We start from the raw sequence: 26,395 nt of genomic DNA, 5'->3' as shown, positions 1-26,395 counted from the left end.
AAACGATTGACTAGACGACATGGTCTCTGTACTAGACAACACTGACTCTGTCTACATTTTCCAGAGTACAAACTGAATTGGGAAGATCAGGTGGTTTATTTTTCATCACAGAACCAGTACAAACGCAAGTAGCCTGCAATACAGTATTTCAATCAGGCACTGCATCTCAACGCCCAACTCTAAAATATTGACAAAAAACACGTTGCACTGTGACAGCAGAATCATTGAATCTAGAAAACTGCGACAGCAAGCACACAATGGTGTACGTTCCAGTGACTGGAATGGCCTCGTATGGGCCGTCTGCTAACATTCGTTCAAGAGCAATACCCCCTCCCGACACCGAGAACTGGCAGATTGGAAAACTTGCATTTCCTCTACTCCACCTTGTATATTTTTATTATAATATATCTTTTCATCGCAATTGTGTAGACGGTTTAATGGAGCTTAGAGTGGGTTTAAATTAAGTTATTGAGGAAAGAGATGAGAAGCTGTGAAGAGATGTTAGTGTATGGATGGCTAGCTGCTCAATTCGAGTAGTTTAAACTAAAGTAATAAGAAAATTTAGCTGGTTAGAGACTGTTGTAGTCATATAATCGAAGGGTGTGCGGTAGGAGTGCTGGCTGTTAATGGGGGGGGGATGCTGAGGTTAAAGGGTGCTAAGCGCTGAGTATTTAGTCTGTAGAGAGATTGATTGATTGAGTACTTTATTTATGTAGAGAGAGATTGATTATATGATTGATTATATGCCTTTATTAGGGCGGAACCAGGACTCCTGGTCCTCTCTGCCACACAACCCTTTACAAAAGAAGACAAATTTACATAAGAACAGAAAAAAATAGATCACATTATGTAATAAGATTACATAAGATTAATATAAGTAAATAAGAGGATTGAATTGAATTTAATTGAATTGCTGCCTTTATTAAAAACTTAGGAGGGCGAAGTTAGGGCGCAGCCGGCCCTCTCTTACACTTAAACCTCCATACAATTCTAAGTTACAACTAAAACAACACCATAAACAATGAACTAAAGTAAAAGAAAACAATAACTTATAAAACAAATTAACAAGAAAAAATATACATATAAATATAATAATTATATTAATTTTTTTATTATTATTTATAATTATATATAAATATAATAAAAATAAAAAAAAGAGAAACTTGAACTTCTTTCGAATTAGAGAGAGAGAGAGAGAGAGAGAGAGAGAGAGAGAGAGGAGAGAGAGAGAGAGATTGAGAAAGAGAAAGAAAGAGCATTTACACAGTAATATGATAAGTCAAGATTTGAAGGGGTATTCGCAAGTGAGGTTCATTGAAGGTTGATTAGAACTTGATGAGGATTTTTACCCTATGAGGATGAACATATGATTTTTGAAAAGTTAACTCTTATTTCCATCCTATTTTTGGGGTATGATTTGAGAGCTAGGATTTGGGGATTGATTGTAGGATATTCACCTTATTTTTGGGGAATGAATTGAGCCAGGATTTGGGGCTGGATTTGAAACAAAACTGTAATTTCCACCCTACTTGCAATTACTGGATTGATAGATATGATGGATGTAGTTGGTGATCAGTGATAGGGCAGGTTTTATAGCGGGGGTGTGTGCAGAGGTGGAGTTGGGGATTCAGAGGTGGGTGATCATTTTTGCTTAAAATTTTCCTGAGGTTTGGATGCTGCTGTTAAATGAGTTTGGGTGGCTGCTGGAAACTTATGCAAGGATTGGAGGAGACAACATGGTACCCATGATGATCAGTACAGGTTTGAGGTTTTCAATTCCAGGAAATTAGGTGGTACAGAGCTTTGGAGATTGAAGGATTCGGGAATAGTTTGTAGTAGGATTGGTATTGGAGGAAATTTGTTTCTCCAACAGCCTTTCGGGGTGGTTACATCTCAGGAGGGATTGGTGGTTCAAGGTGGTGAGGATCACTGCAAATGTTTCATGGCCACAGATTGAGAGGGAATTTGGGATCCGTTGGAGTTCAAACTGAGCATCGACAAACTCCACTACAACTGAACAGTTGAGAAAGATTGGTTCAGCCACCGAAAATTTCTGCATAATGTAAGTTTCTAAGTGTTTTCAATCTATCTGTGTCATGTCTCCTGTTTATATTAGTATTATAAAACTGTGAAGTGTTGTCTGTTATGTGCTCTATAGATACGTATATTATTAATATGTATTTATTTTCCAATGTTATTCCAGAGTACCTAATAATTTTAAAGATAGGACATTGTACAATTGGGACTAGAAGTCATAGAAACTTCGTTTCTATAGGCAGACTCAATGTTATAAACATTTATAGATGTTGATCTTGTTGAGTAGCTGTAGGAGATTTTGGGCGAGACTGTTACTCTTTGAGAGCTACTGTTGGACTCTGTCTTCTTACTGCATTTAATTGTGTTTAAGAATAGTTTGACAACTTTTCTTTTGCAGCAGAACATTGCAAAAATAATCACTCCGCTTAGCATGTTGATTGTATCCGTGATGTACCACAGTCTGTTCTGCTCATGAAAAGTTGCAGAAATTACTTCGAAAGTCCAGGTGAGGCCCATTAGGAAGAACAGCTTCACAAACAAAAAAAACCTGTAGAAATGAAACATTCAAAATTATTATAGCTTATTATACACTAGAATAATATTTTAAAACAGTAATTATTCACAAAAATATGTTAAAATAAATATTCATCGACTACATATATGTTTTAGTACAATAGTTATTGTATAGTAGCGAACCACAATTAAATCTATTTTGGGGTAATGTTGAATTTGAATTCATTTTATCATTACATTTACAATGGTAATACCGTACATTTTTTGGCAATCGTTAATATATCATTTGAAAACAATCAATTGAAATTGAATACATAGGCTATAAATCACTTGACAGTCTATAAAAAGTTAGAATTCATAGGTCGGGTGAATAAAAACGAATTGTTAGTTTTCGATCAGCATCAAGAGACTAGTAAATGCAAAAGATGAAGAGAATGAAACACTCGCAAGTAATAGCTTGCAAGTTGAATAAAACATAAATAAATGCCCAACTTGATGTGAATAAGCGGGAGTAAATGTTCCATGAAAAGAAGATGATTATTATTATAGCTTGCAAATTTAAAAGGTACGGTACCCTTATGTACAAGTACCTTGTACATTATTTACAAGTACCTTCCGTACTTGCCTCTAGAGAATTGAACGAAATAACACAGATATTTTAATCAAAATAATTGTATTGTTTCGCGAAGTTATTAGGTGGAATGACGTGAGGTTGTTTAACATATTATGATAGCGATGAATTTAAATTTTGGAGAATTGGGAATCTCGTTTGCACGACTCATTTTCTAAATAAGCTTGAATCGTACTTGCTACATGATGGCTGAATTTTTGAATTGAGCAGCTGATCAGCCAAAAATTTACAACTACTGTTATTACGGCATTATTTGGTTTTCTCACGTGAAAATACTTGCAAGCAAACCGTACTATTGCAAGGAATTCACGATTATTGTTCAAAATTTCATAATTCTTACCATAAGTGAAAAGGGATTAAATAAATAAATTCAAAAGGGTCGAGATTTTTTATCTGTAGAATAGTAGTTTTTACAACGTTTTTGAAATCACAAAATTTCACATATATCTGCTCCTGTTCACGATGTCTGTTAGAATTAGCCAACCACGTAAGAAGCCCGAGTTCGATTCTCAAACGGTCGACTTTTTTGCAAACTTTTTACAGTGTTATGTTATCCGTTTTTATAAAAGATGAATAAAATAAAATAACTGAACTTTTGATCAGAAATCATATAAATCTGCCAAATTGTGAAGAATACTGTTAATTAGTTAATGAGCAATACAGGAAAATTGAAATTAAAAAATGATCACATAAAAAATTATCAAATATACTGTGTATAAGAATTGAAATAAAAATGATGATAAAGGAAATAAAAAATCAATGAACAAAAAATTAGCTTATAATGCATTAAACTACATTATGATAGTAACATGTGAAAATTTATATTGGGTAAACTTGGTATAGCTATATGGCTATTGCCTCGGAATAGAAAGCATTATTTAGTTCATTTTGCACTGTGTCAGCATTCCATTTTGAAGGTGTTTGGTACATCAACTCACCTTCGTTTATCTTGACTAGAGTAAGGCTTTTTTCCAGTATGTCGACCACTCCCATCTCTTGATAGTATAGCAGTTTGACGCTGAGCTTTGTAAATTTTCACAGCAGTTGAGATGAAGAGCACAATATTGATGGACTGTGATATTCCAAGCGGAAGGAAGAAGAATATTGTGCTTGTTGTCACATCTGAAAGAAAAATAAGTCATTTTTCCAATCACGATTTAATATTTCAACTATATACATGGATACTATTATCTTCTTGGAGGATTTTTATATTGTATTGACTGTTGAGAAATGTGGCTAGAGTATTAAAAGAGGAAAATAGGAGTATCACAAATATCAAAGTGATTAGTTTTGCGAAAACCACAATTTGGTTATACGTTCTACTGCTTACAAGAAAAATCCCAGTCAAAAGAAAACGTGGGTCTCCCCCAATCCAAGACTATGGGAATTTCAATTAGATCATGTGGCTGGCTATCACTGAAAGGTGTAGAGAAGAGATTGACGACATCAAGGTTTACAAGGGAATTAGCATAGATTTGGACAAAAAATAAAATGAATTTTATTCCTCGAAATACGAGGAGCCCCCCAATGGGAATCGTGTTGAGCGCTTTCATATAGAGAAACTTGAAAAAGGCTTTCAAAAGAAAATGCGAGTGTCCCCAAATTTGGATACTTGAAATGAAATGAAATAATAATATGCTGGATAATGCGCAAGAAGTCACAAAGATTAAAAAAAAAGAAACATTCCTGGTGGAACCCGAATTGCGACTCTGGATGGATGAATCAGGCATGGATCTACAGAATTGAACAAAACAGAGACTAACAGGAATGCATTTATAAAAAAAAAACAAAAACTAGCTGCTAAGATTATTCGAGGAATTAAAAGGACTGAGAAAGAAATGAGAAAGATCTTTTACAACAGATGGAGCAAAACTTCCAGAAAAATAATTTGAGAGATTTCTATCATGCTGGTTGAGTTCCTTTAGAAGGTATGAATCATACCTTGTTCGCGATAACATGATCATAGGTAATCATTTTCATGTTATGAATAATACATTCTAAAGGAACTCAACAAGCTATAATCCGCCGAATCTCCATTTTAATCTGGTGCGATAAACGAAAGTACGAATAAGGCGCGCATCCTACCTGGCTGAAGTTTGGTCATAAATCATTTTCATGAGAGTACTAAGAAGATGCGCGTCATTTCAGTGCGCTCCTTCTTCGCACTTTGGTAGTTGCCGTGCATTTTCTACCTGTTCTCTACCTGAACGAAGAAGGCACGCATACAAAAGTTCTGTCAAGCTGTCAGAAGGGTGAATCAGTGAGGTACGAAGAGAGCGCGCACTGAAATTACGCGCGCTCTCTTTATACATCTACGATTCGAGTTTGACAAGGGTTCAAAATTCAGGCTGAGCATATATAGCTTGAAACGTAATTCTCCACATTAGAACGAGCGTTAACGAAGTTCTCACTTTTGACTTACTGAAGGCGTTTTCTGCCTGTTTTTATGTTTGACAAGAACTTAAGAGAGCATTGATCAATCAGCAGCTTCAAATTTTGAACACGAATTCTTCATACCTTTTTACAGGTCAAGTTCGTTGGACAACAATACCTTCTATATCCTTCAGGAAATAGAAATGAAATTGAAAATGCATAAGAAAAAAAATTGTTTTGATTTTATATCACACAGACTGTCAGACAGACAAACTTTATGCGCCGACACATGATTTCAGCTGAATCAATACACAACATTAATTACTAGTAATTTATGCGCGCCTTCTTCGTACTTTCATGGTAAACCAATTTCACATGAATGGGAAATTGCGTTAATCCATCCGCATCATAAAAAAGGTGACAAATCAGATGTCAACAACTATTGAGGAATTTTTTCTCTTTGCTCTATGTCACCTACAAAATACTTTCGGGAGCAATACTTAATAGGGCTGAACCGCAGTTAGATCCGCTTTTGGGAGAGTATCAGGGAGGCTTCAGGAAGGGAAGATCATGTTCAGGAGAGGTATTTGCATTAAAACCGTACTTTTGTGATATCCTTACAGATGTGGTTACCTACAAACAAAATGTAGATGTTGATTCGATATATACAAATTGAGTTATTCTTATCTACCATTCACAGTGTAAGCATTGCATTAAAAAGTATTTTCTATTCGATCATGACCTATCCAATTTTCATATTATGTTCAATCACAATAGTTGACGACGATGGTAAAAGCTTCGATTATAAAAGTTAAAAAAATATGACATTTTTTCAAGTGACTTCAAACGAATAATTCAAGACCTTCAAAAATATTTCAATCATGGATCCAGCTTAATTCAACCAATTTTTGACCACGTTCACATCGCTCATCCTGAATATGCAACAAAGTCAGGGAAGTATTGGATCTAATATCAACCCTTTCGAAAATTTCAATCCAGATAAAGAAAAGTTCAAAAATTACTTTAGATTTTTCAAATTATTGCTCAATGAAAAAATGTAACAGCTGACTATCAAAAAGCACAACTGTATATTTTTATTGAAAATTCATATGCTAACGCTATGTAAAAGAAAACCACACATAAAAATACTGGCATATCAATTTTTATTATTTTTATTTTCAATGGAAACTCTTCACGAGTATTTTAAGCCAAGATGGTATTTTAAGCCCACAAACGCTTCAATTTGTAATGATTTGTGATGATGAATGAATGAATGAATGAGAGATAATGAAATAATAAAATTAAATCTGAGAACGAGCTCTAATAGACAGAGTTTAAAGTGCAATGCATGTGGTAAAGTGGGTAACATTTATGTCAAAGTATGTATTCAAAGCACACTGAGACAATGAGCCCCGGTAACATAATGTCAAAGTATGTATTCAAAGCACATTGAGACAATGAGCCCTATGAGTATACAACTCAATTCAAATCGAGTACCTATACAACTCAAATTGAGTATACAACTCAATTCAAAATGAGGACACATGCTCATTCTCATTTTCAAAATGAGAATGACCCCACAAATCAATCAACCAATTGATCAAATATTTTCTAAGAACAATTCAAATGGTAAGTTCTAGAAGTGGGTTATGAAGAGAATTACATCACTTATCAATTAAATCGATATAAGCAATTAATCAATCAACCCAAACGTGTTCGCTCATTCAAGGAGGGGGGAGAGTGCAAGGCACATCAACCAGCTTCAAGGTACTATGGTACCGGTACCCAAGAAATCGGTGAAATTTGGTCCACACCAGTCATATAAAGTGCCAAGATTACCGGAGCCACATCAAGTGAAAGCTAGACCACCAGAAGGACTTCAAAACAATGTAGAACGATCCCCACGACCAGTTCGGAGTCGTCACTCATCACTCGTCACCCTCCTACACGCTAAAGGAATCATGTTCTTTATTAACCTTCCATAACAAGGTTTTCCATTAGGAGGGGAGACTGTGATATCCTTACAGATGTGATTACCTGGCAACATAATATTGATGTTGATTCAATATACAAATTGATTTATTCTTATCTACCATTCACAGTGTAAGCATTAAAAAGTATTTTCTATTCGATCATGGCTTACTCAGTTTTCATATTATGTTCAATTACAATAACTTTCCAGCTACAAGAACAGAGGAAATAACTTAACGGTGACATTAGTGGATTTTAAGAAATACTATGATTTCGTAGATCAAGGGACTCTGAATGTTTTGACGAAATTAGGCTAAGACAGGATAACAAAAAATCTAATCGACCAGACACCAGAAGTATGGTGAAATTCAGAGGAGTGCTCTCGGAAAGTCTCCAAACTGTTAAATGAGTGAGACAAAGAGACTATTATTCAACTGCGCATTGCAAAAAATAATAAGATCGTGAAGAGAGAGACTGGTTGAGTTGGAAATTAGCAGTGGTCTAAGAATTGGTTACGGAAAAGATAATAGACTGTCTCGCCTTTGCAGATGACTTTGCGATTTTGGCAGAGCCACCAGATATTTGAACAGCAGGTGAATGCTCTTGAAGAATTTATGAAAATCGGGCTGCAAATCTCTTTTGACAAGACAAATGCTCATATAACCCGACACACATTCATATATATTGGGGGCCACATTTTTTCTCATATCAGCAAATAGTCAATCTATTGCATTAATGCTATATAAATAATCGTAGCTTTTATGCTATCAACATGTCTATATTTTGCATAAACTCCTCTGGTCGTGTTGTATCCTCGACCAGAGATATTATTATTATACATGTCGAATGGTAGAACTTCTCCAGGAACATAGACTATGGTCGAATAAAACAGACTAAAAGCTACAACTATTTGGGAGAGATCGTTATCGACAATTTATTTGAGAAAGATTCTATAAACCAGCGAATGTACAAGATAAGAGTAGCTTACAGATTGAGAGAAAATATTTACAACAAGTGGTCAATCTCAAAAATTGCTAAGCTGAGGCATTACTCCTCTCTGTTTTGTATGCTTCTGAGTGCTTGATTCTCAACAGAAAGGGCGAACGTGAAAAGTTAAAAGTAGAAGAAAGAAAGATTTTTGGTAAGCACAACGAGAATAATATTTTCATATCAGAAAAAGGAGGTTGCGTTACCGTTCTATGCTCATTTGTTTAGAATGGATCCCGGGAGACAATCGAATAAAATCTTCAAGAAAATAAGTGGAAAATCCAAATTAAACTGGTTTAGAGAGTTCAGGGATATGAAAAAATTGAATATAACAGAGGCAGATCTACTTATTAGAGCAGGAATGCGGAATCAGCTTAAAGTTCATGTTTTCCCAGGACGAACTTGAAACTTGGTCGCTAGAAAGACGAATCGCTCAGAGTGCGAGGATGAAAGAGCCTATTTGGAGGCGAATTTGAAGGCCTATTTGGAGCCTATTTAGCCTATTGGAGGCGAAAACAGAGGAAACCAACGTAAATAATAATAAAAATAATAATAATGGAGTTAATGATAATGGTTAATGGTGAATTACTGTAGTCCTAAGTTAGTTGGCTTATCCAAAATGAAAAAGATAAAAAATTATCAAACTGACCAGAATAGGTGTAATTAAAATGTTCAATCAAGTAAATACTCGAATTTAATTTAAAATACACTATATATCAGGATGAAGTAAGTGTTAAATAAGATGATAAATGGAAATTCAATACCAAATTATTCATTCAGTAAGATCTAACGGCTAGACCATTAATGATCATTGAATTATTAGTACAGGCAAATAACATATTGAGCCGGGACAAGCCCATCCAAGCGGCAGTATAGTAGCTTTGACATTATTTCATACTCTAGCGATCCATAAAACACTAGCGATAGAGTTTCATAAAACCATAAAATTCTATATAGAATGTTTCATATAATATCTAAATTCTATATAATGATCTTACTTCGCACATATTACTTAAAATGAATAATTGACGAAAGATTTTCATTTACTTTAGAAAATCGATTTTAATGTCAATTATAATATAAATCTCAATAAATCTTAAACTGTACAAATATGAACATTCAATGATTCTCTCATCAGCTCTGCTGTTAGTTTGATAAACAACATTAGTAAATTATTAACAAGTCATATGGTTCATATGATTAGAAAGAAGAAGCGTGAATGTAGAGCAACCAGCTTCTTACATCTCCCCCCCTTGAACGAGAAACTTCCTCGAAGGTGTCAATTTGCTTGAGTGACAGATGATTGGTTCACTCCCATTGATTCCGCAGGCCACTTCATACATTGAGTTTGATATTCTTCTTATAATGGGGAACGGTCCACTTCTAACTTCATCTAATTTATTTCTATTCAACTTGTTCCCTTTTTCTATATACACTAGTTCTTTTTCCTTGAAACCATATATTCTTCTGTTCTTATCACATCTCAGTTTGTTCCGTTTGTGGTTTAAATTGGAATTTTTTATTGCTTCTTCTCTGTCTATTTGTAAGTTTCGTTTTTTCCTCAGTTGTGGTGGTATTAGTAGATGGGAAACGCGGATTTTCGAGCGTTTTTTTATGACTTTTCCCCCCCTCCCCCCACACCCATCCTACCTCCCCCGCTCCTGCCGCACCTCTCCTGCCCCCTCAACCGCCCCCTTAGAAGAACCTCTCTCTCTCTCTCTCTCTCTCTAGAAGAAGAAGAAGAAGAAGAAGGAGAAGAGGAAGGAGAAGAAGAAGAAGAAGAGGAAGAAGAAGGAGAAGAAGAAGGAGAAGAGGAAGAAGAAGAGGAAGAAGAAGAAGAAGAAGAAGGAGAAGATGATTACGATGATACTCTCTCTCTCTCTCTCTCTCTTGTCATGCTCTAGTTAATATAGTCATGCCTAATTACATTCAGTCATGGTCAATTACATATAGTAATGGTCTATTTGATGATTAATAGTAGAGAGAGAGATATGTGAGAGAGAGAGAGAGGCAATCTACTGACAGATTTAAGTGAAATGAATATCTTACTCTCAGATTTAACTGAAACATGTTCTTGACAACGATAAGTTACTGCGGAATCAGCTTAAAGTTCATGTTTTCCCAGGACGAACTTGAAACTTGGTCGCTAGAAAGACGAATCGCTCAGAGTGCGAGGATGAAAGAGCCTATTTGGAGGCGAATTTGAAGGCCTATTTGGAGCCTATTTAGCCTATTGGAGGCGAAAACAGAGGAAACCAACGTAAATAATAATAAAAATAATAATAATGGAGTTAATGATAATGGTTAATGGTGAATTACTGTAGTCCTAAGTTAGTTGGCTTATCCAAAATGAAAAAGATAAAAAATTATCAAACTGACCAGAATAGGTGTAATTAAAATGTTCAATCAAGTAAATACTCGAATTTAATTTAAAATACACTATATATCAGGATGAAGTAAGTGTTAAATAAGATGATAAATGGAAATTCAATACCAAATTATTCATTCAGTAAGATCTAACGGCTAGACCATTAATGATCATTGAATTATTAGTACAGGCAAATAACATATTGAGCCGGGACAAGCCCATCCAAGCGGCAGTATAGTAGCTTTGACATTATTTCATACTCTAGCGATCCATAAAACACTAGCGATAGAGTTTCATAAAACCATAAAATTCTATATAGAATGTTTCATATAATATCTAAATTCTATATAATGATCTTACTTCGCACATATTACTTAAAATGAATAATTGACGAAAGATTTTCATTTACTTTAGAAAATCGATTTTAATGTCAATTATAATATAAATCTCAATAAATCTTAAACTGTACAAATATGAACATTCAATGATTCTCTCATCAGCTCTGCTGTTAGTTTGATAAACAACATTAGTAAATTATTAACAAGTCATATGGTTCATATGATTAGAAAGAAGAAGCGTGAATGTAGAGCAACCAGCTTCTTACATCTCCCCCCCTTGAACGAGAAACTTCCTCGAAGGTGTCAATTTGCTTGAGTGACAGATGATTGGTTCACTCCCATTGATTCCGCAGGCCACTTCATACATTGAGTTTGATATTCTTCTTATAATGGGGAACGGTCCACTTCTAACTTCATCTAATTTATTTCTATTCAACTTGTTCCCTTTTTCTATATACACTAGTTCTTTTTCCTTGAAACCATATATTCTTCTGTTCTTATCACATCTCAGTTTGTTCCGTTTGTGGTTTAAATTGGAATTTTTTATTGCTTCTTCTCTGTCTATTTGTAAGTTTCGTTTTTTCCTCAGTTGTGGTGGTATTAGTAGATGGGAAACGCGGATTTTCGACCGTTTTTTTATGACTTTTCCCCCCTCCCCCCACACCCATCCTTCTTAACAAAGAACCAATCAAACTGAAAAACATTGTCATATCAAAGTTTGTCATTTCTTGTTGTAGTTTTCACTCATCTCACAGCACTATGTAGCAACGTTTATAGATAAGCTTACTGTGAGACAACCTTGGGCGTTATCATTACACACCAATTCTGCTCTTGGCTGATGATTAACATGTTTCAAAATTTCACTTCAGAGACCTTACAAGGACGAATGTGGTTCTGGTCTAATTCAATACTTGAGCATTGTCACATTTTGCAATTTTAGTTCACATAGCTTACAAGGACGAATGCGGTTCCGGTCTAATTCAATACTCGATCATTGTCACGTTTTTGCAATTTTACTTCACAGAGTTCACAAGGACGAATGCATCTCTAATTCAATTCAGTTCTAATTCATCTCAAATTCGAGCATTAACACGTTTCGCGCATAATCTTGTTTCACCTTGGAAAAAATGCATGTGAACACTCTCTCACGTTGAAATAGAATGTAGCTAGCTATTTCTCCCAAGCAATTTGCATAGTGAAAATCGGTTAAAGATTGATATGATTCTAACTTTAGGGTTTAAGAACATTGCCGTAGATTGAGAGACCCATTTTATCAGTAATTAAATCACCTACTTGATCTTCTGTCAAATTATGTTGTTTCGCCTCAATCCAATTCATATGGAAACTAACCTTAGCATAATTCCGCACTATTTGGTATGCTATTTGATGTATAAATAAAGTGAGATAATCGGTGAATGCAGCTGAACATTGTAATCTCGTCACTTCATCATTCTCTGTATTTTTAATTGAAGTTGCTATTTCCTCACGAATTGATTTGAGTGTAGCTTGTAATTCATCTTTCTTAATAAATGCTTGCATTTCACTACTCAGATCATTTTTCAATACATAAGTTTCGCTAAACGTAGTTAGCAATGTATTCAAATCGTTTTTTGAAACAAATTGTTCAATCCCCTCCATAAGATTTGTCTTTATCGTATTAGTCATTGCAGATAATCGATCTTCAAACTCTTGTTTTGTTATAACAATGTTATTCAATGCCTGCACAGTTTTATCCAAATATTCCTTATCAACCGATAATGAATGAGTTTCATTTACTCTAGTAAAAAGTTCTGTGCTAAGTTGTTTCAATCTGGTATTTAGATAATTTCTATCTAATACTTGCAAATCTTTAATCTTGTCTGAGATAACTTTCAATTTCTCATCCAAATAATTCTTGTCAACTTTATTATCGTTGATCGTATTCAAGTGCGATCTGAATATCTCTGTTGTTGATTTGAGATCATGAAGAGAATTCTCCAAATTGATAGATTTCTCTTTAAGTCCCCTATCGATATTGTCAGATAACTGTTGTAATGTACTGAAGATGTGTTCCTTTTCGATCTTGTTCAATCCAATATTCTTAACTATATTAGATAATTGTGAATCTAAATACGAATGCAGAGATTCACTAACACCCTGTTGATTAATTGCCTGTATTATTCTCTCACTAAAACTGGTAAGATCTGGTTCATTCCATACAATGTCTTTCTTTGCAGCGACTCTCTCGCTTTTACCTCCGAATCTGTGCACGCTCATTCTGCAACTAAACAATAATTTTACCTTCACGCAATTCCTCTATAATTGATGCAATCTCAACATCATGACCCGAGTGCCCAGCAAGTTTTGATGATTTTAATAAATGAAGTCTCTGAACCAATTCGTCATAGTTGTCATAATATTGGTAAATTCTATTGCTAGAAGTATTTTTTGCAAATTTCAATAACCCTGAACCTCTCTTACTTGTTTTTTTAACAGGAAACAGCATTTGAATTAAGCGAGACTTTACACCACTGTTACGTTTCACATATCCTCGTCTATCCAAATGAACTTTTGTTATTGATAAAATCTTCTTGTATTTATTTAGATCTTTTTCATCAAAGAGATATGAATTTGGTCTTTGGGCAAATAACAGTTCTAATAGTCCATGTGTAATTCGGAATTTTTCGTTATCAATATAAAAGAAGTAGTTATCAAAGCTAACAACCATCTCACCCATAAAATATAATTTTCGGTCAGAATCATAGGAAATTCCATAAGGAATCGAGTTATCCAATTTTTCACTATTAAATGTATACAAATATTGTGCAAGCACTTGATTCTTTATCTTCTTTATTTTGCCGCTTGTATCACTCTCAAGCCTAGTTGAATTAAATATACTTGATTCGTTCATGCTTAGATCTTTTTCAGCTGCTGATGGTGATGCAACTTCTATTGTTTCACTAATATCATCATCATGTTTTTCTCCCAGTTCCATACTTTCTTCGTCTTCTTCTTCTTCTTCTTGTTCCTCCTTTTTTGGTATAAAACTCTGATCAGAGTGGTGAGAAGATTTAGTTTTCCCCATTTCAACTAGAGGTGTGATAATCGGTTTAAAAAGTTTTTCTCTGTAATCGTCAGATTGCTTTTCAAAATGTACAATGCTTCTATGTTTATCTCTAATAACTTTCCTCAATTTCTTAATCTTATCGATTAGAGCAACACTAGCGTTTTGTCTTCTACGAGACATCCTCATTCTTTCACTGCTACTCACTCTCTACTGAATGTCAATAAAGTTATCCAGACCCTGCCTATATTTTCCACTATTAGCTACACATTCGGTCATAATAGTAAGAAAACTATGCTTCTTAGAATTCCACACATTTGAACACAATTTACTGAAATCTCTGAAGCAAATATCTTCACCCACATAGTCTCTATGTATTAATTTGAGTGATAATTGATCAATTTTGAATATAACAATCATATTTGCATTATCTCTGGTGAAATGTTTTTGTGTTGCACCATAACTTTGAATTAAATATGCTGTATCAATATTACGATGTCTACCCATAGTAAAATAATCTCTTATTTGAGGTGTGTGACTAAGTTGTAAATCATCGAATATAACAAGAGAAAATTGTGGAATTTTATTCGGGTGGGGAATTCTCTCGGGAATATCATTGACATGAAATTCAATACCTTTCATTTTTGAAAAGACTTTTCTTAAAAACAAGTACTTATCTTGATATTGACTTTTAGTATTTAAATAAATATGTTTAAATCTCAATCCATTTTTGGAAAAAATCAAGTTGAACAATAAATTCGTTTTACCGCATGCAGATGGGCCTACGATGAGAATTCTAGCGTTATGTGGTATCAATGTACCATTCTTACACCATACAGGCTTTTCCTCTTGTGCAATTAACTTATCGAAATTTACAATGACGAGTTTGTTCATGTTGAGAAAGTGAGATATACAAACAGAACTGTTTCATGTGTCTGGTTCACTCGCTAATGAAGCGTTTCTAGGTGACACACATACATGTACTCACCCATTCAACATCTAGTCACCTTGTGCCACATGCTACTAGCACTTCTCTATGACAAAAATGAGAAATGAAAGAGCGAACATTCAATTCAAGTTGTTTTTATTTAAAAAACACACACAATGTAAAGAATATTACAATGATTATCCACAACAGATGTGGATAGATAATTATAATGTACATTATTTACATCATATGATCTTACTCTAATTATTTACAACAATGTGGATAGATAATTATAATGTACATTATTTACATCATATATGATCTTACTCTAATTATTTACAACAAATGTGATTCGATAAAATTATACCATGTGATCTTACTCTAATTATTATTTACAATCTTACTCTAATAAGTTCTCTCGATTTATGAATGATGGTTGTGGAAATCCAATCCATTTCACAAGCAACTTATCCTTATCTCGTCTCAATATTTTTTCTATCAAATAAACATTTCTTTCAGATTCATTCAAAAGTGTTTTTTTAATTTCTTCTTGATAAAACCTACCCTGTATTATCTCACCACTAAGATCTTCTAATGAGTAAGTGATAGGTCTTGTGGGATGTATGCTCACAATTCGGAAATATTCGGGTGACCAATTCATTAGATATTTTTTATCAAATATCTGTTTCTTTTTAGAAATTCTCACAATATCACCTAGCTTATATTTTGGTTTCAACACTTTTAATTTGAATCGTCTATTAAATGCAGAGTTTAGTGATTCTAAAACACGTTTACGATGTTTTTTAGTTACATCTTTAGGTCGCATTCCAATGCTACTGTGTACTGTATTGTTATAATCATCTACAATATTTTGTAAGTTATTAACCCAGTTTTTACTCCCACGTTCAGTTAAAGATCGATATATTTTTGATTTTATTGTACGATTAAATCTCTCAGCGATACTAGCTTTCTTATCAGTAAAAACAGAATAATGCTTGATATTATACTTATCTAACAAATCTTTCACATGCTTATTAAAATACTCCTTCCCTCCATCTGTCTGGAAAAAACGCATATGTTTATTCTTACAAATAATGGGTTCGAGTGCATTATAAACACTTTGTGCAGTCTTATTCTTTAAAGGTATACAATAAGCGTACTTAGTAAAACAATTAATAACAACTAAAATATAACGATATCCTTTATTGAATTTAGATAAGCTACCCATCTCAATCAGATCTGATTGATATAAATCGTTCTCATTCTTCAACTCATATCTATGTGTGGGGTAATTTACACGTGCAGCAGAGTGAAGCTCTGCTGCTAATTTTGCTCTAATATTACTCATTCTTCTTTGTGTGGAGACACGCTTGAAACAGAATTCGATGTGTTGGTCACTACCTCGTTACACACACACACTGATCTGTGCCATCAGTTTGCTATTTTGTAGTGACCGAATGGTAATGTATCGATTCCGTTCTCTGCAATAAAGCGCTTGTCATCGAACGGGCTTAAACAAACCTTTGCGCATTCAATTTGATGCATGTTATGATTGAAGGATCTCAACATATTACATTTTTCTATATGTTGGCATCGTTCAATCAAACATTTCTTATACAAGTCAAAACTAAGTTTTCTATTTTTCACATGTGTCTTCACACCTTTTGCTACACACTTATTTACAGTTTCCTCCTTCTCATTATTTACAAGATATGAATACAATTTCGCCGTAATCCCAGAAAAGATTTTAAAGGAATGAAGCTGCCTCATCCTTAAATTTCCCTACAACTTTATTCCTCTCATTGGAGAAGCATTCGTGCTCAGCTGGGTAATTTGAAGTGTCAAACAATTCTAGATTTTCTCTTATCAGTTGGTAGACGTCGGGTGTCTCCAACGATAAGAGGAAGCTATCTGTATCAGTCATACAAAGCTGGATGCGTTGCCATGGTATGATTTTTTGCAATTTACAATAGAAAAAAATCATACATGTGTAGTTTACTCAAATCCAGGATGCAGAAACCTGAATAGATTGGCTTATTCATTTTTAGTTCCAACTTTCGCGAGAAAACCGCAATCACATCCGAACTTATTATCTGCCAGCGTTTACATAGGGGATTTGAAATGTACTTATCTAGACGCTTGGCATCTGTGATAATTTGAACATTACATTGATGCCGATTCCCCTGTATTGATTCTCCAAAGCATAAGTTACTCATCTGTTTAAAAAAAGATACTTCAAATTTATTTTTCGTGGCTTGCCTATTACAGGTATTGAACTCAATGTAGTTCTTCAACCAAGGCGATTGGGAAAAGCTAATGACGCGATGTACTTTTGTTAATTGCAATCCAAGTTGAAGGTACAGTTTCAAATTCATGTAATGAACAATGTACCTCTCTCGATCAAAAAGTGTGTTCATGAGTTTTTTAGTCAGAGTTTGACCATTCTCATTGGTTTGGTACTCGGAGAACAATTCCTAGGAGGAATTTGATGAAGTGGAGCGAGAGGGAAATTGGCATGCATATCATGTAACTCCTGTGGTTACTTGAGATCACATTCAATTACATAACCAGTTTCTGATTCACTCTCCAAATTTGTAAAGTCAAGAGCATGGATTTCTTCCTCTGAGAGGAACTTGAAATTTCCATAAGGTAAGAATTGATTCATAGAGTGTGCATACAAAGAATTACAATCTATATAAAGCAAATAGTTACTTGGTTTTGTGGGATCGTATGTGTCAGGGATGTGTTTGTTATTGGCTTCGCAATAATGCTTGCCAATAAACGAAACACCACTGCGCATTCCTGATTCAAACAATAGATGTATATCAGGATCGCTAATCAATTGAAGTTCAACCCGGGTGAACTTTAACATACAATTCCAAGTGTAATGAGCAAGCAAAAGAAAATGAGTCACATCGAGGCCATATGACCTAAAAAGCGTTGACCTCATTTCTTCGAAAACCTCAACTAATAGCATGATGTCTAGACACAGATAGAAATCATGATACTTGCCGAGAGATTTCAACTTGAATGTTGAGAACACTCTTTGTGCATGCTCATATTCTTTGGGGGAGAGGGGTGTATCGTTAAGATCATTATAAAAACATTCTATCGGAGGGAGAGAAGTCTCAGCGAATTTTTCAGGGCAAGATATGTACGAATAGGGATATACTCCTTTTTTCAACAAGAGTTGCCTATGTTCGAGATCGGGGTCATTAAATACTGAAAACAGACGTTTGAACTTCGATTCCATATCTGTACTATCTACCAAGTTGCGCACTAATACTTCTAAAGATTCATTCATAAATTTATATGAATCTAAAAACTTGATTTTTCCCACTGTTAATGTCAAAAATCTTTCTGATGTATTGGCAATACAGGAAATTTCTTTTTTACATTTTCCGAGAGCTTTTAGAATAAAATGACTGTCAAATCCGCTAAAATTATGGAAGTAACAGCTAATTGTATCGTCAGTTCGAGTATTTAAATTACACGACACATGAGCTGCATACAAAAACTTTCCATTTTCATGTGCATGATGGCGTACCTTTGTGTCTGTTTCGGTAAAAACTTCATCGCAAAGGCCGCACTTATCAGCATTTTGAAATTCGTGTTGCTGATGATCACTTAAATGCTCCATTGGAATTTCACATTTTATATCTGCACTCAATAAATCGCCCAGTTCGATTATTTCCTTGAGAAATTTCTCCATGATCTTTTCATTGATATTACTCAATCTATAGAGTACTGGCCCGTACGCGATATCTCCATTCACATCAATTACAACGAAACAATACCCGCATGGAATATGACGCGCCGTTTTCTTGGTGTAACTTCTGGTGATAGGTACATCCTCAGATTCATTACCATCCATATTCACAACAAATGTTTCCAAATCCGCGTAGATTGTATACTTTTTCTTCAAAGTCGAGCCGAGTTTTTTAAATTTGATTGTCTCACCTCGTTTTGGGTATGAAGTTCTCTGAGACTGGAACTTTGAACAAAGCTCTAGATGTCTCATCAAATTTGCTTTCCCATCCCGGTTTACTCTTTTGTCTGATGTAAATCTGTGAAAACAGAAATTACAAACATCTACTTGTGCTTTAGCTTTCGAAAGGTGAGAAAGAAGACGCGACAATCCGTTTTTCCCGTTCGCGGTGTTAATTAAACAAAAATGAGTTTTTCCTGCATCGCCTTTCAACATTAAAAGATTAATTTGGTATTTACGCGTACGGAATATGCTTGTTCGATAGGGGAAAAACTTTTTGTTGTCATACGCGATAACATGAATTGCGATGTCTGTATTGAGAATTTCAAATTTCTTTATGTCGCGATCGGTGGTTGGGAAATTAACTCCGCGAGTGTTCAGCCTGTGAGCAAATTTGCTCAAATATTTCACCGTTAATTTCGAATTATTTGGTTTCTGGTGAAAATAGGCTAGAACACTCCACAGAAAACACTTTTTATCAGAAAGATTTTTGACATTGATAACACATTTCTTATTGTTGATGAACTGGGGTGTTTGAATATAACTGCTTGTGTATATTGGATTATATCTAATCACATTTACATCAAGCGAGTCGATCTTCTTCAACACCCACCCACTCCCAAATCGAACAAAGTTATCGAATGAACTTAAAATTTTCCTAACTGCTAACATAAATTGTTCATTCAATTCGTCATAACTCTCCAAGACATTCATGCCTATGGCCGAGTAGCTATGAAGATTCACAATGGATGAAACAGCTTCGGATTCCTCTGATTCTAAAACTACCATCTTATACAATAATACATTTAATACTAAAAACCATTTCACATTTCCTTCGAAACGTGCAGCGTGTTCTCTTATTATCTCGAAAACACGAGCTTTCGAGTTTTGAAGCACATTTTCAATGTCAGGTGCTACGTTTTCGAAGGAAATGCAATGGTGAATTGCTCGCGAACTCACGCCTCCAACCCTGTGTTCTCTGCTATGCTCCATCTCTGCTACTAGCGGGTTACTGAAAACAAACAAAGAATATATTACTATGGCACAGAATTAGATATAAAAACAAGTAAACATTAATCTAAAAATCAGTTGTGATTTAACAAGCTGCAAGTACAGTGCAAAAAAAAATGCTATCTCAGGATCAGATTTTCATGCACGAAAGATTGAGGTTATTAACATTTGATAATCGTTGGAAATTAGAATTGAGTCTGTTGTCACCTCAAAATATGGCTAAACAGGGTTTTAAATTTGTGCACCTGACGTTGTTCAATGTGTGTTTTGTTCAGTATATTTAGAAAATTGGTTGGCAACAGACGATCCTAGTAAGGAACATGAGCGATGCAGTCCAAATTGTGGATGGCGCAAAGAAGATAATATTTCATGTGAAGAGGAGAATTTCGATAATAATATTCTACGGCAATATGAAGAACGAGTTTTAACTTTCCATCGTCCAGAACCATTCAAGCTCTCGGTATTTATTAATAGAGCAGACTATTTTGCAATAAATGGATACTTTTTACATGAGAAATCATATCTGCAATGTGTATATTGCAAATATATTATTGAAAATCCTTATGAAAAAGTGATACATGTTCCGTTTTGTATATATAAAAAGATGAGCTATAATGGAAAAGAAAAGACGAATGATGAAAAAGAAGATGCTGTGGGAAAACAAGCTGGATATTGTACAATATGCACTCTGTTGTAGAAGTAATTCCCAATCAGAATCGAGATATTAGTGATTCCTAAGCGCATTGTAGTAGTATCAGGAAAGAAGTAAGTTCTGAAAAATCATGATTAGAAAAATAAAGAATTGTATCATACTTACATGCAATGAATGATGTGCTGTACTGTCTCTCTCTCTGCTTACACTCCAACTCTCAGACTAGTTCTTCATACGTCTTTCCTCCTCGAAGACTGGAGTGATTATGCACTCTCGAACTCTGTGAAATCAACGAACATAATGAAAATCACAATAATATTGAGAAGAAATTTAGCAAGTCAACATGTGATGTTAATTATGAAAATTAATGAGGAGATTACATTGCTCTCACATTCGAAATATTGTTATTCGAGATATCTGGAAGTGAGAAATTTTATATTAGTGCATTGTGAGAATTTGATATTACTTTTCCATATTGCTTTGAAAAAATATGATTCAATGCAAAATGATAGTAAGAGAATATTGGAATCTATACAAAATGTACGAAATAAGATTAGGGATTTGGAAACACCTCAATTGATGCAGGAATCACTGCTAGTAAGAAATCATACATTATCTTATATCAAATCATGTGTCAATTCATCAGATGCTTCTCTCGATGTTAGTCTAAGACATTGGTATAGATTTATGATTGATGAACGTTCAATTCTTTGCAATTTCTACAAAACTTACAACATACTTAACAAGTGTGTTAATAAGACACATCATGATGATAGAAAATTGTATTCCCTATTGATTAAAACATACCAACTTTGTAGTAATATATAAAGCACATAGTGAGACAATTTCTTTGTCTCTCGATTGAGGTTAAGTGTTTGATTAATTAACTCAGTCGATGTTCAACTATTGAGTTGAAAGGTAATGAAAAATGGTATGTAGAAGAAAGTTATCTTCTAGGAAACGAGGGAAAGGAATCTTGAGTTCGGCTAGCAAAATTGTCAAAGGTATAGCGGGTACTGCGGGGGACATTACATCAACTATTATAAATTAAATAAAACGCATCACCTGAAATCCATTTCCCGGGTACCAGTGGTGTGGCCCTGGCACGAAGGTTAATGAAAGGTTAAAGAGAGGGGATCAAGGTATAAATTCATTAGATAGAGCCTGTAAGGTACATGATATAGCATACACTCAAAATAGTGATAATAAGTCGCGAGCGATTGCAGACAGAGCTCTTGCAAACACAGCATGGGAAATATTCAAGAATCCAAATCATCTCTAAGTGAAAGAGCACTTAGTTATCTTGTAACAAACGTGATGAAAGCTAAAGCAGCGTTTGGCGGTGGATTGAGAAAGAAGAAGAAGAAGAGCACAAGTGTTGGGAAAACTCATAGCAGCTCGATAAGGAAAAAAGCTATTGCTCAGTTGAAACAGCATATTGCAGGTAGAGGTTACTATTTGAAACCGTACCCTCCAATCTCGAGTGTGGTCGTATTTGATTGGCCCAACCCCACATCCTCCTCCTCCTCACCATATGGTGTAAGTTTATTCCAAAGAAAAAAGAGTTAAAAAACGTAGAAAGACAAAGAAGGTGAAAAAATGAATATCGATGGTGAATTGTCCAATCACGATCTAATAAAATGGTGTAAATTATTACAAATTCCCCTACGAGGTGTATACATGATAGATACATTACCTAATAAAATTCTAAAAAATGAGAATTGTATTGTTAATTTAGACACTCAATCCGGACATGGTACACACTGGGTTGGTTATAAGAAACGAGGATCAAATGTTTACTATTTTGATCCAATTGGTAATTTACAACCACCTTATGAATTGAATAAATATTGGAAAAAAGAAACAGGTGTAAATATTTTTTACAATGTTGAGCACATGCAACCATTACATACAAATATATGTGGACACCTTATGCTCTTGTTTTTGCGAACCAGTTGTAATCCAGTATTTGTACCGAAAAAATAAGATGGTTGTTATTACATTACGATCTAGATCAAGTGATCTCTATGAACATTTACAAGAAATTCTCGATTTGGATAAAAATAAAGAATGGGAAATTGGATTGATTAATTCTGTACTTACAATAGCATTGCAAATGTTATAAAAGGTAAAAATTCTACCTTCAAATATGGTGAAATTAATTGATCTTGATACGGGTGCATATGAAGTTGATGACATTATATTAGCTTTAAAGAGTAAATTGAATAGTGACGAAAAGAAACTTAATATAAGAGCTAACACGAATACTATGAAGCTCGAAATTCGTTCTGATAAGCCTATTGACTTTACATCATCTACTTCAATAGGAAAAATGCTTGGTTTTGATAATGTTATATTACAACCGAATAAATGGTATTATTCTCAGCATTTAGTTAGCATAACAAATATTAACTCTATTGTAGTTGAGTGCAATATAGCCTGTGGGAGTTACTCGATGGCAAACAGAAACATATTATATACGAGTTCTCACCTAGAGTACCTAGCGGGTATTTGATAAATGAAACACCTAATCCGATAATCTATATGCCTTTAAACACACATAGAATTCAAAGCATTAATGTAAAGGTAACCGATCAAGAAGGATCGTTTATTGATTTCGAGGAGATATAATTACAATTAGACTTCACATTCGTGAAACAAAAAGAACTTGAAATGGGATTCCTCGTTTTCAAACCTCGCACTAGCATTTGCTCACAGAAGCTCATTAGAGACTCGAACGTGATAGAGTCAACACCTAAAAAGCTACGTGCTATATCAGCGAAAAGCGCGAGAATATTGGAAAAGTTGGGATTTATAGTAGATTGGCGTCATGTACGGCGCAGCAATTAGTGAAATTTCGATGTTGAATCTCAACTCGAGTTCTATAATGATATTAAGAGAATATTGGAATCTATACAAAATGTACGAAATAAGATTAGGGATTTGGAAACACCTCAATTGATGCAGGAATCACTGCTAGTAAGAAATCATACATTATCTTATATCAAATCATGTGTCAATTCATCAGATGCTTCTCTCGATGTTAGTCTAAGACATTGGTATAGATTTATGATTGATGAACGTTCAATTCTTTGCAATTTCTACAAAACTTACAACATACTTAACAAGTGTGTTAATAAGACCATCATGATGATAGAAAATTGTATTCCCTATTGATTAAAACATACCAACTTTGTAGTAATATATAAAGCACATAGTGAGACAATTTCTTTGTCTCTCGATTGAGGTTAAGTGTTTGATTAATTAACCTCAGTCGATGTTCAACTATTGAGTTGAAAGGTAATGAAAAATGGTATGTAGAAGAAAGTTATCTTCTAGGAAACGAGGGAGAGGAATCTTGAGTTCGGCTAGCAAAATTGTCAAAGGTATAGCGGGTACTGCGGGGGACATTACATCAACTATTATAAATAAATTAATAAACGCATCACCTGAAACCCATTTCCCGGGGCTATCAGTGGTGTGGCCCTGGCACAAGGTTAAGAAAGGTTAAAGAGAGGGATCAAGGTATAAATTCATTAGATAGAGCTGTAAGGTACATGATATAGCATACACTCAAATAGTGATAATAAGTCGCGAGCGATTGCAGACAGAGCTCTTGCAAACACAGCATGGGAAATATTCAAGAATCCAAAATCATCTCTAAGTGAAAGAGCACTTAGTTATCTTGTAACAAACGTGATGAAAGCTAAAGCAGTGTTTGGCGGTGGTTTGAGAAAGAAGAAGAAGAAGAAGAGCACAAGTGTTAGGAAACTCATAGCAGCTCGATAAGGAAAAAAGCTATTGCTCAGTTGAAACAGCATATTGCAGGTAGAGGTTACTATTTGAAACCGTACCTCCAATCTCGAGTGGTGGTCGTATTTTGATTGGGCCCAACCCACATCCTCCTCCTCCTCACCATATGGTGTAAGTTTATTCCCAAAGAAAAAGGAGTAAAAAACGTAGAAAGACAAAGAAGGTGAAAAAATAATATCGATGGTGAATTGTCCAATCACGATCTAATAAAATGGTAAATTATTACAAATTCCCCTACGAGGTGTATACATGATAGATACATTACCTAATAAAATTCTAAAAAATGAGAATTGTATTGTTAATTTAGACACTCAATCCGGACATGGTACACACTGGGTTGGTTATAAGAAACGAGGATCAATGTTTACTATTTTGATCCAATTGGTAATTTACAACCACCTTATGAATGAATAAATATTGGAAAAAAGAAACAGGTGTAAATATTTTTTACAATGTTGAGCACATGCAACCATTACATACAAATATATGTGGACACCTATGCTCTTGTTTTTTGCGAACCAGTTGTATCCAGTATTTGTACCGAAAACATATAAGATGGTTGTTATTACATTACGATCTAGATCAAGTGATCTCTATGAACATTTACAAGAATTCTCGATTTGATAAAAATAAAGAATGGGAAATTGGATTGATTAATTTCTGTACTTACAATAGCATTGCAAATGTTATAAAAGGTAAAATTCTACTTCAATATGGTGATAAATTAATTGATCTTGATACGGGTGCATATGAAGTGATGACATTATATTAGCTTTAAAGAGTAAATTGAATAGTGACGAAAAGAAACTAATATAAGAGCTAACACGAATACTATGAAGCTCGAAATTCGTTCTGATAAGCCTATTGACTTTACATCATCTACTTCAATAGGAAAATGCTTGGTTTTGATAATGTTATATTACAACCGAATATGGTATTATTCAGCATTTAGTTAGCATAACAAATATTGACTCTATTGTAGTTGAGTGCAAATATAGCCTGTGGGAGTTACTCCGATGGCAAACAGAAACATATTATATACGAGTTCTCACCTAGAGTACCTAGTGGGTATTTGATAAATGAAACACCTAATCCATAATCTATATGCCTTTAAACACACATAGAATTCAAAGCATTAATGTAAAGGTAACCGATCAAGAAGGATCGTTTATTGATTTCCGAGGAGATATAATTACAATTAGACTTCACATTCGTGAAAAACAAAGAACTTGAAATGGGATTCCTCGTTTCAAACCACACACTAGCATTTGCTCACAGAAGCTCATTAGAGACTCGAACGTGATAGAGTCAACACCTAAAAAGCTACGTGCTATATCAGCGAAAAGCGCGAGAATATTGGAAAAGTTGGGATTTATAGTAGATTGGCGTCATGTATGGCGCAGCAATTAGTGAAATTCTCGATGTTGAATCTCAACTCGAGTTCTATAATGATATTACTAAATTTCAGTTCCATACTCATACAGTATATTCGGGTCAAGAAATTAAACCCTCAGATGAAGCTCGCATCCATGTGGCTTCTATGGATCAGTACAGCCTTCCATGCAAATCATTTATATTTATTGAGGGGGAGGTGAAGTGTACAAAACCAGCTGCGAAGGCTGGGGATGCTCCGATAGAAGCTAAGTATATATTATCCAGTAACCTCATTGGAAATCTCTTTGATGAAATTCGATATGAATTGGCTGGACAACAAATTCTAAATCAAGACTAATGGATTAACA

General features: G+C 34.5%; 1 protein-coding gene across 1 annotated transcript in view; it reads right to left on the bottom strand.

Moving 5' to 3' along the window:
* Window positions 1–900: 900 nt before the first annotated feature.
* Window positions 901–26,395, bottom strand: part of LOC111050182 — a 117,358-nt gene continuing 91,863 nt past the window's right edge. The window contains exons 5-6 of the mRNA XM_039441521.1: window positions 4,120–4,303; window positions 901–2,584 (exon numbers count right to left, since the gene is read on the bottom strand). Of these exons, the coding sequence (XP_039297455.1) occupies window positions 2,218–2,584; window positions 4,120–4,303 (551 nt within the window). The 3' untranslated portion in view covers window positions 901–2,217. The remainder of the gene's footprint in view (window positions 2,585–4,119; window positions 4,304–26,395) is intronic.

The sequence above is a fragment of the Nilaparvata lugens genome, chromosome X (assembly GCF_014356525.2).
Source record: "Nilaparvata lugens isolate BPH chromosome X, ASM1435652v1, whole genome shotgun sequence".
In the NCBI taxonomy this organism is placed as follows: Eukaryota; Metazoa; Arthropoda; class Insecta; order Hemiptera; family Delphacidae; genus Nilaparvata; species Nilaparvata lugens.
The sequence above is the reverse complement of the archived record's forward strand: the minus strand, read 5'-3'. Positions and strand labels throughout refer to the sequence as shown.